Genomic DNA, 19,608 nt, shown 5'->3' on the forward strand with positions numbered 1-19,608 from the left:
TGTGACAACAGCGGATATGTGACAACAGCAGATATATGACAACAGGCCCAACAGGGGATATGTGACAACAGGGGATATGTGACAACAGCGTATATGTGACAACAGGGGATATGTGACAACAGTGGATATGTGACATCAGGCCCATCAGGGGATATGTGACAACAGGCCCAACAGCAGATATGTGACAACAGGCCCAACAGCGGATATGTGACAACAGGCCCAACAGCGGATATGTGACAACAGGGGATATGTGAAAACAGACCCAACAAGGCATATGTGAAAATATAATATACATGTGTCAATGGCCTGTGTGTAATAGAATTCCTTTTCTTACAATAAAATTAACAATTTTTCAATGGAGATTATACCCTGGTGCCACTGACAGGTAACTGTGCTGACTATTTGTATTTTGAAGTCTGCTCAGATGTATGAACACTTGAAAAAAGGATAGTTATATATAACAAATTTTATACATTCCCCTTTTGCCATTTGAGGTGTTAGGAGGTATGAAAATGACCAACAACTGATAATCACATTCTCACACATTAACTACACAGTTTGTTTGTATCAATAAAAATCATATTTTGCTCTCAGTATTGGGTGGTGGTCTCATGGCTGCCCTATGTATTGTTTGACGGCCACAAGGTTGCCCCCTGTACTCTGTGGCCGCGACAAGGGTGCTATGTTTTGTATGGTGGTCCAAAGGGTGCTGTGTATTGTGTGGCAGTCACAAGGGTGCTGTGTGGTCTTCTGCTGCTGTAGCACATCCACTTCAAGGTTGGATGTGCTGTGAATTCAGAGATGCTCTTCTACACACCACCCATGGTTAATTGAGTTACTGTCACCTTCCTATCAGCTGGAACCAGGCTGGCCATGTCTCTCATTAACAAGGTGTTTTCACCCACAGAACTGCCGCTCACTGGAAGGCAATGATTTTGGTTTTGAGCACCTTTCTCTGTAAACTCTAGAGACTGTTGTGTGTAAAAATCCCAAGAAATCAGCAGCTTCTGAGGTACTGAAACAACCCATATGGCACCAACAATCATTCCACAGTAGAAGTCACTTAGATCACATTTCTTTTCTATTCTGGTATTTGTTCTGCAGTTTATGCAAATGTTTGCAATTTTTGATCATGACTGCATGCTTTTATGCATTCAGCCTCTTTCACAGGAATGGCTGATTAGATATTTGCATGAAGTGTCCCACGTTCACTGTCCTGAGTGGACAGTGAACGTGTATGTGTGTGTGTATATATATATATATATATATATATATATATATATATATATAAAAGAAAAATGGAGGAGGAGGCGCACAATAGTGTAGTATATTTATATAATGTTGGGATCACACCAGAACCCACAGTAGAACCGGAAACACCAGTGGAGAGGAAACCAGGAAACCAAAACTGTCATATATCATCCAATATAAGATGTAGAATACAAGTTACAGCTTATTGTGAGTGAATTTGCAAAATTTCCATATATTGAACACCCAGGACACACTTATGTAGATGTATGCGTACCAGATAGCAAAACTTTTAAGCTTTGTGTACGTAGATATCTTTCATCTGATCATAAACGGGTCACACGACTGGATACATAACTGTCAGCAAATCAAGTAGCAGTCACAAAGATCAGCTCCCAGTGCAATAGGAGTATTAATAGCAGCTTCTCAACGCGTTTCGTCTGTCTCCACAGACTTCATCAGGAGAAAAAAGGACAATACTAGCCCTCATATCAACGGTGATATATATAGTGCGCCGCGCCATTTTGCGCATGCGCACATAGAAAAAAATCACAAGCCCATTGCGCATGCGTCAATCGGCACAATGTGATATAAACCTACAGGATAAAAACTAATACATTCTAACAGGCTGGTTAAAGATAACATTGGATGTATTACCAATACAAAAAAACGCTTTATCTTACAAATATGAATAACGATAAAGCGCACACATGTAACTCACTTGTCTATTGCGCATGTGCCAATTATCATAATGGGTCTTAAAGGCACAAACACAAGATCTAGTGCCCTCTAGTGAACTAATTAAATATAACTTCATTATGGCAATGTAATTGCCCACCCATAATACATGGAATACTCATACATGCACCACTAGACCAACATCTTATTAGACATGTCTAGAATAGTTAGTATTAGACCTTATTGGTCCCTTATAGATATCACCAATCTAGTTTACTGCACAAAGAACAATAATGTATATAATATAAAAACCTATATATAAAAAACATATATATATGTCAGTAAGACTACAACAATTAAGTCCATCAGCAATCACTCATCACAAATATTGCACTCAAAATTATCTAAAGCCTCAATCTTTAAAAGACAGAATATTAAAAGTCAATTATATATTCATCATTATATAGCGCCAGCAGATTCCATAGCGCCTTAAAGTTGGGAACAAACAGTAATAAGCCAGTCATGGTTAATATTTTCAGAGAGAGTGGTAAGAGGGCCCTGCTCGCAAGCTTACAATCTATGGGACAATGGGAGTTTGATAAGTGCTCCATCATATTGCATATTGGTCCAGCTAGGTGTCAGTTGGGAGATATTTTGGGAGACAAGTGAGAAGATGTATGTTGGTGCAATTTTGTTGATGGCCTTGTATGTTAGTAGAAGAATTTTATATTGGATTTGTTGAAATACAGGCAGCCAATGTAGAGATTGACAGAGTGGCTCAGCAGAAGAGTAACGGTTTCTAAGGAAAATCAATCTAGCCGCTGCGTGCAAAATAGATTGTAGGGGTTCAAGTCTGACTTTGAGAAGACCAGTAAGGAGGGAATTGCAATAGTTGATGCAGGACATGATGAGGGCATGAATTAAAGTTTTTGCAGTGTCCTGAGATATGTGAGATATATACGTTTTTTGTAAATGTTTTTAGATGTATGCAGCGAGATATAAATATAGAGTTGATGTGGGGAAGAAAGGATAGTTGCGAGTCAAGGATTACACCTAGGCAGTGAGCTTGCGGGGTGGGATTTATGGTTGTGTTATCAACAGAAATAGAAATGTCAGGCAAGACGCTTTTGTTGGTGGGTGGGAATATTATTAATTCTGTTTTTAAAAGATTGAGTTTGAGTTGGCGAGAGGACATCCAAGATGAGATGGCAGAAAGACAGTCAGTAACACGAGACACAAATGGTGAGAGATCAGGAGAGGATAGATAAATTTGTGTATCATCTGCAAAGAGATGAAACTAAAATGAAAGGGGCTTATTAGTTTTCCAAGAGAAGCGATGTAGATAGAGAATAGCAGACTTAGTGATAGTGGTAGACCTAGCACTAAACCATGTGGTAGCCCAACTGATAAATGAAGCGGAGCGGTGGTGGATCCGGAGAAATTAACACTGAAAGAGCGATTAGCTAGGTAGGGTGGGAACCAGGATAGGACAGTGTCTTGAAGACCTAGGGATTGTAGCGTTTGTATGAGAAGAGAGTGGTCAACAGTGTCAAATGCAGCAGAGAGATCCAGGAGAATTAGAAGAGAGTAATGGTTATTATTTTTTGCTGTGATCAAATCATTGACAACCTTGGTCAGGGCAGTCTCTGTGGAGTGTTGAGAGCGAAACCCTGACTGAAGAGGATCCAATAGATTGTTTGCAGAAAGAAAGTGTGTGATCAATATAGATACATACAATAGACAGTGTTTATATATATATATATATATATATATATATATATATATATATATATATTTATATATATTTAAACTAAAGATGGGCGGGTCCGGTTCCCCGAGAACCGAACCCACCCGAACTTTGGGTATCTGAGTACTGAGCTGAGTAGCTCGGTACTCTCCCTCCCGCTCCGAATCCAAATCGAGGCCGAACATCATTGTGATGTCGTCGGATCTCGGAGCTTGGTTCTCGCGATACTTCAAGATTATAAATACCAGCCTCCACAGCAATCCATCGCCATTTGACAGAGGGAGAGAGCAGGGTGTAGTCACAGGCTGATTAGAGCAGCGACAGAGAATCCAATATTCTGATTCCAATTGTTGTACCAAAAATCGCTAGAGAAGAGAGGAGGATAGAGGTTTTTTTCTTTTCAATATTTGGCACTCTCCAGTGCTTTTGGGGTGTCCCCCATAATTGTGCATAAATATTTCTGGCTGTCAAAATTACTATCTGTCAGCAGTATCTTACCAAATAATTTTTAGCACTACAAGTGCTTTGGGCTCAGAATGGATTCAAAGCAGTCCACATATGATCAGAATGAGCAACCAGGTTCTGTCACCAGTCCTGATGTTAGTGTTCCCAGTACGTCATCTGGGCAAGGCGATGTCAAACTACACAGTGTTTCAAAATCAGTCCAAAAAACAAAAGAACAAAAAAAATTTACTGTGTTGAAGCGAAAAAGGAGTGTTACTGAGCAAAAGTTAAGTGCCGATAAAAAAAAATTGCCAACATGCCATTCTACACACGAAGTGGCAAAGAGAGAATGAGGCCTTCACCTTTGGCTATTAGTGGCAGATCCCAAAAAGTTACCGAGCCTACAATTGGTGCACAACTACTGTTACGCGTCAAAGCCGAGCTGCAAGATAACAGATTCACAAATGACACCAATCCCTGTGGAGAGTCCATCCAACAGTGGTATGTTTAATCGTGAGCATTCTGTTAGTGTACCCATAAAGAAGGGCCCTTTCAGCAGTTCTGCTGATGTGTACCTGAACAGCCCGAGTGTAGCCGGTGATACACAAATTGAGGATGCCACTTTTGAATTAGAAGAGGATGAGGGGGAGATTTGTGTAGGCGATGAGGGCACTAATGATGATGTTGATGATTATGATGCAGACAGATACCAAATTGCCTTTCTCAATTTCTATTTATATTCTAGATTATATAACGGCTGAATAGTTTTCTATTTTACTCCTAGTGGAGAGGGGGTCTGATGCAGACAGATACCAAACTGCCTTTGTCTATTTCTTTGTATATTCGAATTTCTAGTTCTACAGTTTATGCAGGCTGCTTTTTTTTTCTATTTTACTACAAGTGGATGGGGGGGGGGGGTCTGATGCAGACAGATACCAAACTGCCTCTGTCCATTTCTTTGTATATTCAAATTTCTAGTTCCACAGTCTGTGCAGGCTGCTTTTTTTTATATTCAACTACAAGCGGAGGGCGGGGGGGCGGGGGGGGGCATAGATAGCCACCAAACTAACGTGGTCCATTTAATTTTACTTTCTAGTTCCACAGTCTGTGCAGGCTGCTTTATTTATATTCAACTACAAGTGGAGGGTGGGGGGGGCATAGATAGCCACCAAACTACCGTGGTCAATTTAATTTTACTTTCTAGTTCCACAGTCTGTGCAGGCTGCTTTTTTTATATTCAACTACAAGTGGAGGGTGTAATATACACCCAAAGACGATGGCTACATTGCCAATAATCAAAGATGGAGGAGGTAGACAACCAGGTTTGTCTGTATAATTTGCAGACAAGTTTTCGAATTAAGGACTGCCTACCAGGGATTAAACAGTTTTTTTAATAATTTATTAGTTTTAGAATTACCTCACTTATCTAAGAAACTGGTGGAACACTAAATTAGGTTATTTTAGACCAAATTTTTTTTATTTTTTTCAAAAATAGCAAAACAAAACCAAACAAAACCAAAACCAAAACACGCAATGGCGGTTTTGCAAAACCAAAACCAAAACACGAAGGTAATCCAGATCCAAAACCAAAACCAAAACACGGGGGTCAGTAACCATCTCTAATTTAAACTTAGATTCAAGTTTTATTTTTTTATCAATTTGCTTAAGTTTTCGGCACCCGCTACTTTGTTCAATGTTAAAAATCTGAGAATGAGCATTTTTCATGTATGTTTCTGTTAAAGCACTTTATAAATTCCCTACACTGGCTCAAATTATTTCTAAAATATAGTACAGCTTTGAAATGGAGACGATGGAAATGCCATACTCCACTTCTGCTTAACCCCCTGTCATGAAGTGGTTCAAGTGGCATGTATAGGTTACAGAGGGAGTGGGTGCAAATAGAGGGTCATCTTCCTCCTCTCCCACCCACTCACTCCTGGCTTTACCTGATTGCCCCCAGGAGGATTAGTGGTTCCCTCACGGCATCTTTTGGACGTTCTATGTTTCTATAATGTGCATTGCAATGTTTTTTTTGTTTTGTTGTGTCTTTTCTGTTTTCAGAATGTGTGGATTTATATTTGTTGTAATACTCATTGAGCATCCCCCCACCTGTGAGAGGGTTCCCCCCTGTATCCCCTCCCTTGTTGATTTCCTTTCTCTTTTTTCTGTACCCCAAATATTTTGCAAAAACTCCAATAAAAAATATTGATTAAAAAAAAGCACTATTTTTGTCTTCAATGGTCAATAAAATAGCTATATTATATATATAAAGGAGGATGGAAGGGAGATGTAGGTGGCTGGAGGGAAGTGCAAGCTATGCCCTCCATTGTGCTAACCACGCCCAAACACATCTGGCCACACCCACACATCACTGGCCGCACCTCCGGTGGGACGGCACTTCTCCCAATAGGCCCTTTATCATTTTCAGCCCCAGGCCCATGTAGCCCTTAATCTGGCCCTGCGACTTACTAGGAACCAATAACGGTCCAGGCTTCTAAAGAATTGATAAACAATACTCATGAATATTTATTTAGTATACTCGTAAATATTAAGATGTATTGATTTCAGCAATCCTCCTGGATTGTATAACATCTTGCATTTATTCTATATGTCTATATTGTTGAAATTAAATAAACTTTGAATTGGCATATATATATATATATATATATATATATATATATATATTTATATATATATATTTATATTTTATATATGAGAGAATGAAAGTGGAGGTGTTAAAACATATCATCAAATGTAAATATAAAGTAGGGTGTCTCTCATGTATGTAAGTTCCCAATTAATGAATAAAGTACTTCAACAGAAAAGTGAGGGATAAGAACCACCCAGAGATATAGTTCTTATTAGTGTCACCAGGGGTCACCCAATGTGTGGTCATAAAATATGCGTACCAGCAGATGTATAAAAATACGCCTATCTGTGCCAGTAGCTATAGATGGTGCCCCTTTTGTTCAACATAGGTCCCAGCATGCACTGGTGTACAGGGTAAATGCAGCATATGGTGCAATGTACAGATTATATCTATCACCCAATCTCTAGTGATATATGTGTACCAGAAAAAAGGCAATAAACAGCTTATCTGTGTATCTGCTTTTCAATCATTCACGGACAGCACCATTGTTTCCACAGTTTCTCTCCAGAACAAAGGCATAAAACATCTTATCTGTATATCTGCTTCTCAATCATTCATGATAAGCACAATATTCACATAGAGATACCTCTCCTCCGCTCTGCCAGCGTCAAGCCTTGACGCTGGCAGAGCGGAGGAGAGATACCGTGTGAACAGTGTACAGCGGAGGAGAGATAACAACATCACTAGCCATATATTGCAGAGAAATAACTTCCATTGCACAGATACCCCTCAACTGTCAATTATATACACACAGATTACTCCCAAATAACAGCCCTTCAGCCTGTGTGCCAATAACATGGAGGCTCCACAAGGAAGTGCTTAGCACTAGGTTACATGACTGTGGCGCCATGCAGTGGCAGCATAGGTTATGGCTAGTGTCTCTTCTTATGTTGCCATATAGCGGCCAGAAAAGAAAATTATTTGGATCTGTTTGTGGGTACTAAAGAAGATTGCAAGGCTGTTGCCGTAGACTGTAAGCTCATCTACTCAGGGCCCTCTATCCTAATGTTTTTCTACTCTTTGAAGCTGTATTTTGTAACTTTGTATATCACCATGTGGTCGGTGCCATATAAATAAACATACATATAACTTCTACATGGTAAATTGGAACATGCAAGGCACATCGAGTGTCAGAAATGAAATAGTATAATAGCAAATAATACATACATCTGTCCAGCAATTGTGGAAAGGGTCATAAGCTTCAACACTGTGAATTCTTTGGTTGCCATCAAAGCCACCAATGGCATACACTCTTCCACACAGCGCTGCCATCTTGTGCCTCCACCTTCCCATATTTAAATATTCTATTTGTATCCATTTATTGATGGAGGAGTTATATTTCCATACGTCATTTTGTGTTTCTTTACCACCTGAATTAAATAAAAATAGGTATATGTTGTGATTAAAGACTTTGTTTCTGTCAGAGCATCTAAGTATAATAGTAATATTAAAGCTCAAACAGTATTTTATTTTCAATTTTTGGTACTTAAAATGACGGGTAACAAAGGAAAACTGTGTGCACTGAAGTTAAATAACAGAATTACATACAATGTAAAATGTTGAGGACCTATGCATACTGGTGTTTTCACTTGCCCAAGCTCCATTGCGTTATTTATGATGGACAGATAATATACATAGGATCACATAAGGATCATTGATGTGAAATAAAGCACTATATATGTACAGAAAGTTATCATGGACTATGGATGGAGAAAAGAGGAGGATGTCTTCCTTTGATCCATCCATCATTCATCATGTTTTATGCCTAAAGTTTTGTGTGCAAGCATAATTAATTTTTCCATAGGGATCAAATAACTCGTGTCATCATCCATTTGCCCTCCATCAACAGTGCATTAAAGGTCAAAGATTGTAAGCTATTTTTCACTGTTATCATGCATATTCTGCAAAAGATAGCTTACAAAGATGACTTGCACTTTCCCTGTATTAAGATTACCGACAAGGAGCTTAATGTGTGCAGGAAATATCTCCCCCATGATCACAATCTAATCTCAAATATTTTCCATTCTGGGACAGATATAAATAGATAGATAGATAGATAGATAGATAGATAGATAGATAGATAGATAGATAGACAGACAGACAGATAGGCAGATAGGTAGATGTTAGTAGTAGTCAGTGGTCGAAGTGGGCTGGTATGTGGTGATATGTCAGGATGTCTTCACAAAGATTTAGAGGATGATGATAATTAGCCTTTTGGATGTATTATAGATGAGTAAAGAAAGACTGTTGATGACCAGGGGCCTGATTCATTAAGGATCTTAACTTCAGAAACTTCTTATTTCAGTCTCCTGGACAAAACCATGTTACAATGCTAGGGGTGCAAATTAGTATTCTGTTTTGCACATAAGTTAAATACTGACTGTTTTTTCATGTAGCACACAAATATCAACTTTAAATTTCAGTGTACAAATAAGCTATCAAGTATTTGTGTGCTACATAAAAAACAGGCAGTATTTAACTTATGTGCAAAACAGAATACTAATTTGCACCCCTTGCATTGTAACATGGTTTTGTCCAGGAGACTGAAATAAGAAGTTTCTCAAGTTAAGATCCTTAATAAATCAGGCCCTAAGACTTGAAGACATAATGTACATGATCAATATGCTGAAAGCTGTATATATATATACATATATTCCCACCAAATTTCTAAGCTACACAGGCGCTTATATGTGTGCAACCAAAAGTGATAGTGACAGAAAAAATACTTTGTATACTCAGTACATGAGATGGCAGCTCCCAATACATTCGACACCTATCTGCAGGTATCAGCCTAATATAATACAAAAAGAGAAAGGGGCGCCAACATAGTGCATTAAATATGTAACATCTTTGAGATAATCCACAAGTGTGCAATTCCCGTACCAGAAATTCAAATTCAAATAGCCTTACATATATATATATACAAGTTAACCCGTGCATGATACTCATGCATTCTAGTCAAATCTAGCTACGTAAGGTGTTAAAAAGGTTCTTGTCATGCATTTGGGGCTAGGCCAGGCCTCCTCAGGGGAAGAGCGTTACTTCCCGACATAAGCGCCCTTTTTTAACGTGGTTTTGTCCACATGTCACCACCTCATCATTTTTCTCCATCACCTCATCCTTCATCTTCATCGCCACATCCTTCATCAAGCTACTTAAGGTGTTAAAAACTCCCCACTGTCACCCCCGGCAACCACCAACCACTCCCAACTGTCACTTCTCCTTCAAGAAATATATAGGTCAGTGTATAACTCTGCCCAGCAGGTGGCGCTGCAGCTTGTTTTGTTTTTTTTACACACACGCCACTAGGCATTTATATAGTAGATATATATATATATATATACGTATATATTGGTCAAATTGGAGGTGTATATGGTGGTATGCCATACCGCGACTTCTCCTATTGCCTTCATTATAAAACTATTAAATTCCATTCACTTACATTCTCCCATTACATCTTTCATACCTTCACTTCTAAATTTCCACTTTCCACTTTGACCACTGTATGTATAGAGAGAGAGAAAGAGAGAAGTTTGAATAGGAGAGACTAGGATCTAGAAGGATGTATGCTCTTAAATAAACTGAATATTCGGGTGGAACTCAGCAAATCAATACTCATACATGCCTGATATGTAGACCTCATTTTTAAAGGTAATGCATGCAAACTCAACCCATTTTTTATGTTCACTTTCACTTTCTTGTTCACACACTGGCAGTTTTGCTACTTCTAGGCGGCTTCTTCTTAAAGGATCAAGACAAGTGACTTCGGTAACAAACTTTTCATCTTTGGTGCATCCTCCAATAATCATGAACACCTCAGACTGAAATTCATGAATGCGTGGTTTTGTCCTCTCCGAAATGATCTACAGAAAAATAAAGACAATGGCTTTCAATGGCACACATTATTGATACAAATAGCAAAACTAATAAATGTATGTACTTTGAATTGTCAGCCAGCTAGTGGTGCAAAAATAATTAAACCAAAGCTCTCCTTAAAATAGGTAAATTGGCAATGTGATGCCAAAATGTTTATGCTATCAACATTCTTGGATTTGAGTTAGTTAAACAGGACCATCAGTCTGGGTGACTGATGACCACATCGTAATTCCTGTGGATATATGCTGCATCAGGTAACTAGATTTATATTCCTACTCAATCAGGTGTTATTAGCATAGCGAGGTCCCTTGCTATATGGTCATGCAGCTACTCTGTCATTCCTTCCTTCCATTAGCCAAATTGGTCACAGTACTGTTTGCTTGATCAGGCAGAATATCCAGATTGCATGTGTCTAGACAGATTGGGGGTGCATTGACACAAGGTTTGCAGTCGTGCAAATCATGTTACCTCACATTTCCCTCCAATCATAAGCATGTAGAAGATGAGTCATGTAGAGGCATTCAGTGCTAAAGAGAGTGAAGATGAAGTTTCCTCTAGAAAGAAGTATAAAGGAGACTGTAGGAAGTTGAAATGTCATTAACTGGTACTTATTAATTGCTAATTCCACATGGATTTCCCAATGCTATCTAAAGCTCAATAAATCCAAAAAAATAGCTTATCAGCTCCCTCACTCTCCCGAGTCATCACCTCCCTCACTCTCCAGAGTCACCACTTCCCTTCAATTGTCGCTCAGCTTCAACAACACCACAATTCCCTCAGTCCCACAAGACATCCTCCTTGGTATCTTTCTTGACTCCACCCTGTTCTTTACTCCTCACATCAAGCCTTACTTACAGTCCCATCGTTTCCATCTTTGAAATATTACTATAGTATGCCCTTTTCTTACCAATTATGCAACCAAGACTCTTAATCATTCTTTCTCCATCTCCTGTATCAACTATTGTAATCTCCCCATATCTGGCATTCCCCTCATCCACCTCTGCTCACTTCAATCTACCGATATACTGTAGTAAGACAGATCTTCCATCTTCGCAGCTCCGCACCTGTTCCACAACTGTGTAAATGCCTACATTGGGTCCACCAATTCTCCAGAATCCAATTTAACTTACTGACTCTCACCTAAAAGACCCTTAACAACACCACCCATTCACATCTCTGAAACCTCATCTTGAAATACTCTCTCTTTCAAGCCCTGTTAGATTTGCCTCTGACCTTCTCCTTGCCTTCTCTTTTGGTAACCACCTCTCACTCCCACCTACAAGACATCTACTATGGCACTACCCACCTGCAGAATTCCCTGCCACTCCTGATCCAACTCTTCCCCAGTCTGCAAATCTCACCACTTTAACCTTGTTCCTAGCTAGTCCCTAGCTTACTCTACTCCCATCTATTCTACTTATACTGGGATACCATGGATACTGTCCCAATGTCCAATCTGAGCCACACTTGCACCTGTTGTATGCTCTTACATTGTAGAACTTACATGAGTAAGGCCCTGTCTACCATGGGTCTAGATATAAACTTGTAGGAGTTTTGAACTATTGATATTTTGCTGAACAAAAGTAGTTAATGTTGTATTTTTTTATTGTACTCTCTAAACCAATAATAAACACCAGGAAGTCCCAGAAGGTTCACCTGCAACCCTGCTGACCATAAATAACGTCCTTCTATTACTAACTGAATCAAAATGAATCAAAATCGACAATTGGGTGACTCCCCAGTGTCACGAGCCGCGGCGGTACTCACAGCCGCCGCGGCTCGCTTCTCATGCGCCCCAGCGTCCTGGCCGTCACCTTGACGACCGGGGCGTCATTTCCACCTCCTGTCCGGCCGTCCCCAGGGCAACGGCCGGACGCTAGTTCACTAGCGCTGCGTCCCGGCGGTGCTGGTAGCCGGGCGCATGCGCATAGCAGTCAGTCTATGAGGCTGATTAACAGGCATTAGCCTGCAACTGTGTAGGTCAGGGACAAGCCCTGATTGGCCCTACTGGAGTCTTGTAATTACTCTGCAGGAGTGTGTTCAACTGCTGATTGGTCTGTATCTGTATTTAAGTCAATGAGGTCTGCTGCCTCATTGCCGGTTATAGCTTCTGTGCTCCAGTCTGCTGACTTGCTTGTTCCTGCTCTAGTCTTCTGAGACCACTTCTGATTTACCGTGTATGACCTTTGGCTTTGAACTGACTCCGCTTGTGTATCCTGTGACCCTGATCCCTGGCCTGTTTACCGTTTCTGCTATCCGCCTGTGACCCCTGACTTCAGCTTGTTTACTGATACCGCTGTCTGCTGCCGGCCCTTGACCTCTGCGTGGACCTGACTCAGCTTGCCTGGGTTCTCCCCAGCCGGTACACACTTTACGACCCTCTGTCAGTCTGCAGCCCAGTCTGTCCCCACCATCAGGGGCTCCAGTGAACACCTGACTGGCAGAGTAGATTCCGGGTCGTGTTGTGCCGGCTGGAGGGGTTCCTAACACCCAGATAATCAGTAAATCATAGATTTATGTGCTGTTTTAGCTGGGTGTGACTGTGAACATGTTGCACAGGGTCTCTGATGATGTAAGGAAGTGGACAGTGCACACAGTGGTAAAGACAGATGCTCTCCTTACGGAACCTTTACAATCTGTCACCTCACTGGCAGTATAAGGAAACAGGAGCCACATGTGAGATGTCTGGAAGATATCTGCTGATCACCATTGCTCGAAATTACATCGTATATGACTTCTAAGATGTCAAGTTAATGTGCGCCCTGTTAATACTTCAGCCAAAAATATTTATATCTAAGGTTGAAAAAAAGTAATGTAAATAGATATTCGAAAATACATTGAAATTGAAAGGATAAGACAAAAACTGCACTGGACTGAATAAATGACAAAGGAAAAGGTATACAGTATTTCAATCTGTATATGCCTTGTGGTTTCTTATCTCTGTTTAGTATGCATTGAACATGTTAAACTACTATTAGGGGTATATTTACTAAACTGCGGGTTTGAAAAAGTGGAGATGTTGCCTATAGCAACCACTCAAATCCAAGCTTTCTTTTATTTAGTGCATTCTACAAAATGACAGCTAGAATCTGATTGGTTGCTATAGGCAACATCTCCACTTTTTCAAACTCGCAGTTTAGTAAATATTCCCCTTAATCTGTATCAGTGACCACAGACATATTACAGTGTAAATAAGCATGTATTTACATATTGCAGAAAATAATTAGAAAATTAGATTCATTCAATATAAAATACAACTGTGATAGTCTCCAATAAATTATATTGCATTGAATGAATTACTGAGAATCACACACAAACCCATAATCTTATAATTCTAACGCCTAAAAATAGAGGTAACAATAGTTTACTATTAAGAGTAGGAGTTAAAATGGTTGTCCACTTTTAGTCATCTCTAACATCAATTCTTTCTGACCTGAATTCAGCTCTATGGAAGTAGACTCGATAGACTAAGTCATTGTGTGCTGTATAAACTCAAGCAAGATACGGCTCCTGCGTCATGTAACAGGACTCCTCTTCCTCTTGTTAGGGAGGAACTACTTGCTACAAATAACATGTTAGGTGATAACACACTAATAACATAGGGGCACCTGAGCAAAATATTGGACACAGCCATCAAGTGAGTGTAAAACAAAGGAGAGGCATCTCCACTGTAACCTGACATCACAGCTTGCACTAGATAGCAGGAATACGTGATTATGGGAACACACCTATTAATAATATCACATTTCTCTCTAAAGGTTGAGAGGAGTAAACTTGTTTTGAGAAGTCTATGCTATTTAAATGAATATATGATATATCTATGGTACCAGTGCTGCTAAAATAGTAAGGAAAAAAAATATGTTTATTTGACTCCACTGGCCATTTATGCCTTCAAAATGTGAATTTTACTTAACAACATTTTAATTGGTCTATACCTGTCTGTTGTTGGCATGACAGTCGGAATCTATAAAAGAGGGAATAGACAGAGCCATTCCATAAGTGCAGCACCACGGCAGCTTTGATGTCATTGCCAAACATTCAACTGCTCAGAGGCATATTTTTGACACTTACAGAGTTTGTCAGAACCTGTTTTCATCTTCCCATAATCAATCACCCGGCTCTAACTTCTTTGCATCACTGAATTTTGGAAATTTGGCTTTCTTACCTCTTTGCCTTACTTAACTGTTCTTAGTCACTTAATTATCTTGCAATGTGTCATAATATTCATGGTACTTCCATTGAATGAAAAATGCACATATGTGCAGGACATTAAGGGGGGTATTCAATTGTTAGCGAGACGGGTGAAAATCCCGCGCTCGAAAAAATATTACAGTTAATACGGTAATTTGCGCGTAAATACCATTAAGGGAGCTGTGAGCTGAAATTCAGCGAGTAATTACCGTATTAACGGTAATATTTTTCGAGCGCAGGATTTTCACCCGTCTCGCTAACAATTGAATACCCCCCTAAGAGTGAAACTATATATTGTAAAATTAAAAGAAGGCTGTAGGAAGTCATTTATGTCCCATATGGCCAGTACGGTTGGCTAAGTGGTTAGCACTTCTGCCTCACAGTACTGGGATCATGAGTTCAATTCCCGACCATGGCCTTATCTGTGTGGAGTTTATATGTTCTCCCCGTGTTTGTGTGGGTTTCCTCCCACACTCCAAAAACATACTTGTAGGTTAATTGGCTGCTATCAAATTTACCCTAGACTCTCTCTCTGTCTAAGTGTGTGTGTTAAGAAATTTAGACTGTAAGCTCCATTGGGGGAGGGACTGATGTGAGTTCTCTGTACAGCGCTTGGGAAGTGACATGAAGATACAACTATCTGCTCAGTTAAGCATCATCCATATCTTTATTTAGTCAGGAGAGCCACAGGAAATTGGGACTTTTTTTTATTACATATCATTTTTAGGTTTTAAAATATTTTTTATATTGACTGAAGTGCAAGTGTGCCTGAGTATGTGGAGAGGCGGAAAAATCTGTGGAATAATGTGAACCCAACATCAAGTCCACCCTTCTACCACCCCTTCCATTAAATAATGTTTTGTTTTTGCGGCTTGGTTTACCCTCATTTATGGCTTAAAGTGATCATGAGAGTGAAGGGACATTTGTGCCGCCATTATTACTTGTGGTACTTGGGTGTGTTTGAAGATTTGTTTTACATTGCCGCGTTCTGCATCTAGAAATGCACTATTTTGAGAAAGTGCAACGGGAACGCACAAAATGTGTCCAGTAGAAGAGCCAATCACCAGCAGCTCAGAGCTGGTGCGAAAAGCAAATCATGTTGGGGAGTGCCAATGGCTGGGCACCCCTCCGTGCAGTAAGGAATGCCTTTCAAAAAGTGCCCTCTCCACCACTTTTATCTCATCTGAATAATTTTGCTCAGCAAAATGAAATCTAATTGGACTCACCGCCATCTTGTTCAGCAAACCTATGCAACAAAAGTCGAGGAGCACTTGCCTGAATCACAGAAACACCAGCAAAGACTATATTTAGGTCATTTTTGTACTTTGTAAATTAAGCCCTTTGTCTCTTTTAGGTGGTAAGTATCAGCACAATAGGATTGATAAATACATTAAGCTTGCAGGTGTAGTGCAGGTCAATCTTAAATCTTGATGCCAGGTGTTTTGTAATACACATGACCAGTTTTACTGGGTGCGTCAAAGAAGAATAGTTCATCATAATGTGGATTTAGGGCTAGATTTACTAAGCTGCGGGTTTGAAAAAGTGGGGATGTTGCCTATAGCAACCAATCAGATTCTAGCTTTCATTTATTTAGCACATTCTACAAAATGACAGCTAGAATCTGATTGGTTGCTATAGGCAACATCCCCACTTTTTTAAACCCGCAGCTTAGTAAATCTAGCCCCTAAAGTGAATTTATACCAACATATAGGGGTAGACCTTGAAGTACAGAAAACTTCAAATATTTGCTGCTAAGCCATTCTTCCTCCCTTATTCTAGGTACAGTATGTAATATCACAAATCAGTAGCATCACAATGTCTATATGTTGGTGTCTGTCCTCACCAAGGCTCATATAGGAACCACACAACATTCAGACCTGCACTGCATTTATATTTACTGGAGGGGTTCTACTAGTCCAGCATGGAGATTTCAAGGTGGACACCCCATTACTTGGAACAGTCACCAGAAAATCACTCTGCACCTAGCTTTGTGGAAACACCTGAAAATAGCTCATGCAACATCACTTACAAATCATTCCATTTAAAACGCTGTGTTATTCTGCTATATACTGCTCGGTTTAACTTCTTTCATGTCTTAAATTAATCCCCAGAGCCAGAGGAAATTGAGACTGTCTTTATTAAATGTCACTTTTGTGTGTTTAAACATTTTTTACTTTGCTTGCAGTGTGCTTAGTTTTGTACTTTTGCATAAAAGTGGAAGGTGAATAATGCATCCCATTAAAGGATACAACTAGACCCCACCTCCAGCACCCCAGAGATGGAGGAACAATCTAGTAATTTTGCAGGGTAAAAACGTATTTGTGCCCTAACCCAAAGCAGGGACCTACCCACTAAATGCACCCTCTCCAGCCCTTTATTATTATTATTATTTATTTATCTATTTATAAGACGCCACAGATTCTGTAGCGCCAAATACAGACGCAAGTAACAAATAGATGAGGTAATACACCTAAGTAGCACAGATGAGTGTGAGTAATGCTATAGGGACTCACACGGAGTGCAGCAAAATATATGACAGGACGTACGAGGGAGTCAAACAATGCAGAGACATGGGACGACAGGAGAGCTTACATTCTTTATCTAATTTAAATAATCTTGTCTAACAAAACAAAATCTTGTATATGCATGTGGATGCAGAAGTAGGAGCAATAAGCCATGCTCATGAAGTAACACCCCCAACCCCTCCACTGCCTCCTACAGGACAGGGCAAACTTTTGCGTCCCCACAGGCGTCACCATATTGGCCGGCAAATCCATGTGCTTCCAAGTGAAACTGGGTAGACGCGCCAAAAAACATAATTTGTGCTGTGGGTTTGCACCCTACTGACTCTATCTGGCTATCCGTGGCATAGCTCTTAACATGAGGGCCTTGTCTAATATCTAACTCAGCTCTGTGAAGGGGCCTATTGCTAATCGTTCCCTTAAAATGAAGGAATGCTAGGTTTATATAAGCCAGACTCTTTACCACAACAAGTCCTGTCCTCACAGTAGGTGAGAGGATGTGAACATCACTAGAGGATTACTAATTATTAAACAATATCCCCTTCATATAGGTTCATATAGGTTTGGACTCCAGTTGTTTGGTTTTTTTAAGTGAATATAAACAGGCATTCTCTAACCAGATTTAAGGAATGGGAACCTGTTTAACTTTTGTTTAGGTAAATTGCAGTAGATAAATTAACAAATATGGAGGCAAAATTAGATGTTCATGATTAAATTTTCTTGGTATTTCACTGTTTGACGAGAGGTATTGTGGATTGAAGATCTACTAATTTGTCTGTCCAAGGCACGGTGAAGATTAATGGTTTTGCTAATCTAGTCAATTAATCAAAGTAGTTATTTAGACAAAGAGTAAAGTATTTCTGAAATGATAAAGAGAGCAAAAGTGATGTAAAGGCGATAGCTGTTTATGGAATCAATGCAAGATTTCAAGTCATAATGGCCAATTCATTTGGGAGATTACTATTCGTCATATACAAGATGAATGTACCTTAATATGCAACATGCAATAATATCCTAAACAGCCATAAAATATATAATCTTCAAATCACTTCTGTTATATTAATTTTTCAATCATGATTTACATACATATACCCTTACTGATTAAAATCAGAAATTGATATTGGCAGATTATGGACAACGCATATTTGCAATTTTCTTTCCCTCTGTTTTCACTTTGGCTCACACTAGTCACTAATCAATGATATTTCCCTGGCTAGTGGGAATTACAGCTGTTTTCTCAAGACTGCATTGAACCTACACAGCATGGCTTATTTGCACCTGCATTTTGTACCCTAACTGCATAGAGTCCAGAGGTTCTATACAATGTCATGAATGTATGTACATAAGATAATGTCTTGGAGAGTATGGTGAGGAAGAAGTTTTGAGAGGAGAAGCCCTGGATCATATGGAATGATAAGATGTGATAAGATGGGGAGATGTACAAAGGATTAGATGAATGGAGGGCTTCAAAGAGAAGCCTTAGTAGATAACATAATGAATAATAGGGAGCAATGAAAGAGGTTTAACTAAAGTGTATGCTGATAGAAATCTTGGAGAGGCACAAATTAGATGACTTATCTGAAAGAAAGGAAGAGGGTAAACCACATAGATGGGTATTGGAGTAGTCCATGTGTGAGAGGAGGGATAAATATTTTAGATAAGAAAAGGTGGATTTTGGCAATATCAAAATATTTTCAAGATACCAACAATGGTTGTAAGAAGCAAAAAATAGAGGGATAAGTCAAATGTAAACCCTATAAAAATGCTTGTGTTCCACCAACAGTGACTATATTTTGGTGGTTATAAATGCACCATCATTAAGACAGTGAGATGAAATGTGTGGAAACACTCCTTCTAACAGCTCCATATGAAATCTTCTTCCTTATATATTTCAGAATCCCGATTGACTGGCAATCTCCTTGTCCTGCCTTGTTATTGACTCCTGAGGCCACCTGTGATTGGCCACGAGTTTGGTATTTGAAATTTAAGCTGAGGAGGCGCTCCCTGGACCACATGGATCTTACACTGTGTGTACGTGAAAGGAAGATAAAATTATATTTTTGTGGCAAACATGTAGGAACTTTAGAAACCTGTAGCGATTCATTGCACATATATATGTATGTATGTATGTAAGTTACCCGATAATCTTCTGTATGAACGCTCATGATCTGTCCATTCTATGCTTTATACTGGATTCACGGTTCTTGACTCAGGAGGTTTATGTTATACTTCATCCCATGCTTTACCCCTTA

General features: G+C 39.5%; 1 protein-coding gene across 1 annotated transcript in view; it reads right to left on the reverse strand.

Annotated features, from left to right (window-relative positions):
- Window positions 1-19,608, reverse strand: part of KLHL6 (kelch like family member 6) — a 41,299-nt gene that overhangs the window by 4,839 nt on the left and 16,852 nt on the right. The window contains exons 4-5 of the mRNA XM_075201704.1: window positions 10,393-10,630; window positions 7,935-8,137 (exon numbers count right to left, since the gene is read on the reverse strand). Of these exons, the coding sequence (XP_075057805.1) occupies window positions 7,935-8,137; window positions 10,393-10,630 (441 nt within the window). The remainder of the gene's footprint in view (window positions 1-7,934; window positions 8,138-10,392; window positions 10,631-19,608) is intronic.

The sequence above is a fragment of the Mixophyes fleayi genome, chromosome 3, assembly GCF_038048845.1.
Source record: "Mixophyes fleayi isolate aMixFle1 chromosome 3, aMixFle1.hap1, whole genome shotgun sequence".
Classification (NCBI taxonomy): domain Eukaryota; kingdom Metazoa; phylum Chordata; class Amphibia; order Anura; family Limnodynastidae; genus Mixophyes; species Mixophyes fleayi.